Source organism: Ylistrum balloti, unplaced genomic scaffold (genome assembly GCF_031769215.1).
Source record: "Ylistrum balloti isolate Yb309-2 unplaced genomic scaffold, AGI_CSIRO_Ybal_v1 Utg370544, whole genome shotgun sequence".
In the NCBI taxonomy this organism is placed as follows: domain Eukaryota; kingdom Metazoa; phylum Mollusca; class Bivalvia; order Pectinida; family Pectinidae; genus Ylistrum; species Ylistrum balloti.
Genome location: NW_026782345.1, coordinates 80,048 through 81,918, shown reverse-complemented (window position 1 = coordinate 81,918; position 1,871 = coordinate 80,048). Strand labels below are relative to the sequence as shown.

At 43.7% G+C, this 1,871-nt stretch overlaps 1 protein-coding gene across 1 annotated transcript; it reads left to right on the top strand.

Annotated features, from left to right (window-relative positions):
* The first annotated feature begins 638 nt into the window (after positions 1-638).
* On the top strand, positions 639-1,130 carry LOC132556080 (uncharacterized). Its single transcript, XM_060220469.1, has one exon. It carries the CDS (start codon positions 639-641, stop codon positions 1,128-1,130), a length of 492 nt encoding a protein of 163 aa, XP_060076452.1.
* Positions 1,131-1,871: the final 741 nt, after the last annotated feature.

Here is a 1,871-nt window from a genome sequence, read left to right as displayed (position 1 = left end):
TGGGTCAACATCCGATCGTCCCTGATGCGGCCGACCCCGTAAAACGACCGCCAGGGATGACCGTCGTATACGATTGATACACTTGTGCAATTGATTCGTAACCGCACTAGATACTACAAGGACATTGTTTGGGCGTCGTGTGTCTCCCCAAACAGTCCGCCACAGGTTGAGGGCCTACCAATTGAAAGCGCGGCGTCCCTACACTTGACCCAATTTGTTGCGACGTCACCGTAATAATCGGCGTAACTGGACCCATGTTCACCGTCATTGGGCCTTACAACAATGGAACAATGTTCTGTTTTCAGATGAGTCCAGGTTTTGTCTGCAACACGGTGACGGAAGGCGCAGAGTGTGGAGGCGACGAGGGGAGCGTTTTGCGAACTGCTGCGTCGCAGAACGGGACCGCTTTGGCGGCGGAAGTGTAATGGTTTGGGGTGGTATTTGTGGGGGGAATCGTACCAGGCTTGTTGTGTTAAATGGCAATTTAACCGGCATTCGATATCGGGACGAAATTTTAAGACCAATGGTTCTGCCATTCTTAAGACGCGCCACGGCGTTGGCGCCATTTTCAATAGGATAACGCACCAGCGCACACAAGTCGTGTCAGCAGAACTTTCTTGCAGCAGAATAACGCACAGATGTTAGATTGGCCATCTAAATCACCTGATTTGTCACCGATTAAGCATTTCTGGGACGTTCTTGGGCGACGCGACCTTTATCAAGGCAAAGCATCTACACCAGATTATGTTTCCCGGGACATTTATCAAGGCAAAGCATCTACACCAGATTATGTTTCCCGGGACATTTATCAAGGCAAAGCATCTACACCAGATTATGTTTCCCGGGACATTTATCAAGGCAAAGCATCTACACCAGATTATGTTTCCCGGGACCTTTATCAAGGCAAAGCATCTACACCAGATTATGTTTCCCGGGACATTTATCAAGGCAAAGCATCTACACCAGATTATGTTTCCCGGGACATTTATCAAGGCAAAGCATCTACACCAGATTATGTTTCCCGGGACATTTATCAAGGCAAAGCATCTACACCAGATTATGTTTCCCGGGACATTTATCAAGGCAAAGCATCTACACCAGATTATGGTTTTACGTGGACCTTTGTCTAATCTAAACCTTATAGTGACCCCTCAGTACCGGATTATGGTGTCTGCTGGACTTTTTGACCATACAATCTTCAGTATCGGATTTTAAAGCCTGCATGAACTTTTGACATAATAAAGTCTCAGTGAAGGATTATTGGTGTCTACTGTGTTCCTGTAACTATTTGTCGTTTCTCTGATTTTGGTGTTTACTGTGTTCCTGTAACTATTTGTCGTTTCTCTGATTTTGGTGTTTACTGTGTTCCTGTAACTATTTGTCGTTTCTCTGGTTTTGGTGCCTACTGTGTTCCTGTAACTATTTATCGTTTCTCTGGTTTTGGTGCCTACTGTGTTCCTGTAACTATTTGTCGTTTCTCTGGTTTTGGTGTCTACTGTGTTCCTGTAACTATTTATCGTTTCTCTGGTTTTGGTGTCTACTGTGTTCCTGTAACTATTTGTCGTTTCTCTGGTTTTGGTGTCTACTGTGTTCCTGTAACTATTTGTCGTTTCTCTGGTTTTGGTGTCTACTGTGTTCCTGTAACTATTTGTCGTTTCTCTGGTTTTGGTGTCTACTGTGTTCCTGTAACTATTTCTCGTTTCTCTGGTTTTGGTGTCTACTGTGTTCCTGTAACTATTTGTCGTTTCTCTGGTTTTGGTGTTAGATATATTTATGTATTTTACATTTCTTAAAGCACAACATTTGTTAAACAAAACAGTTTAATTCCCACATGGTTTTATTCAAAGCGTGTTTTGACATACTTTCCGATT

What these genes read in the sequence shown, in the direction of transcription:
- LOC132556080 (XM_060220469.1), top strand. Translation starts at nt 639, where the DNA reads ATGTTAGATTGGCCATCTAAATCACCTGATTTGTCACCGATTAAGCAT.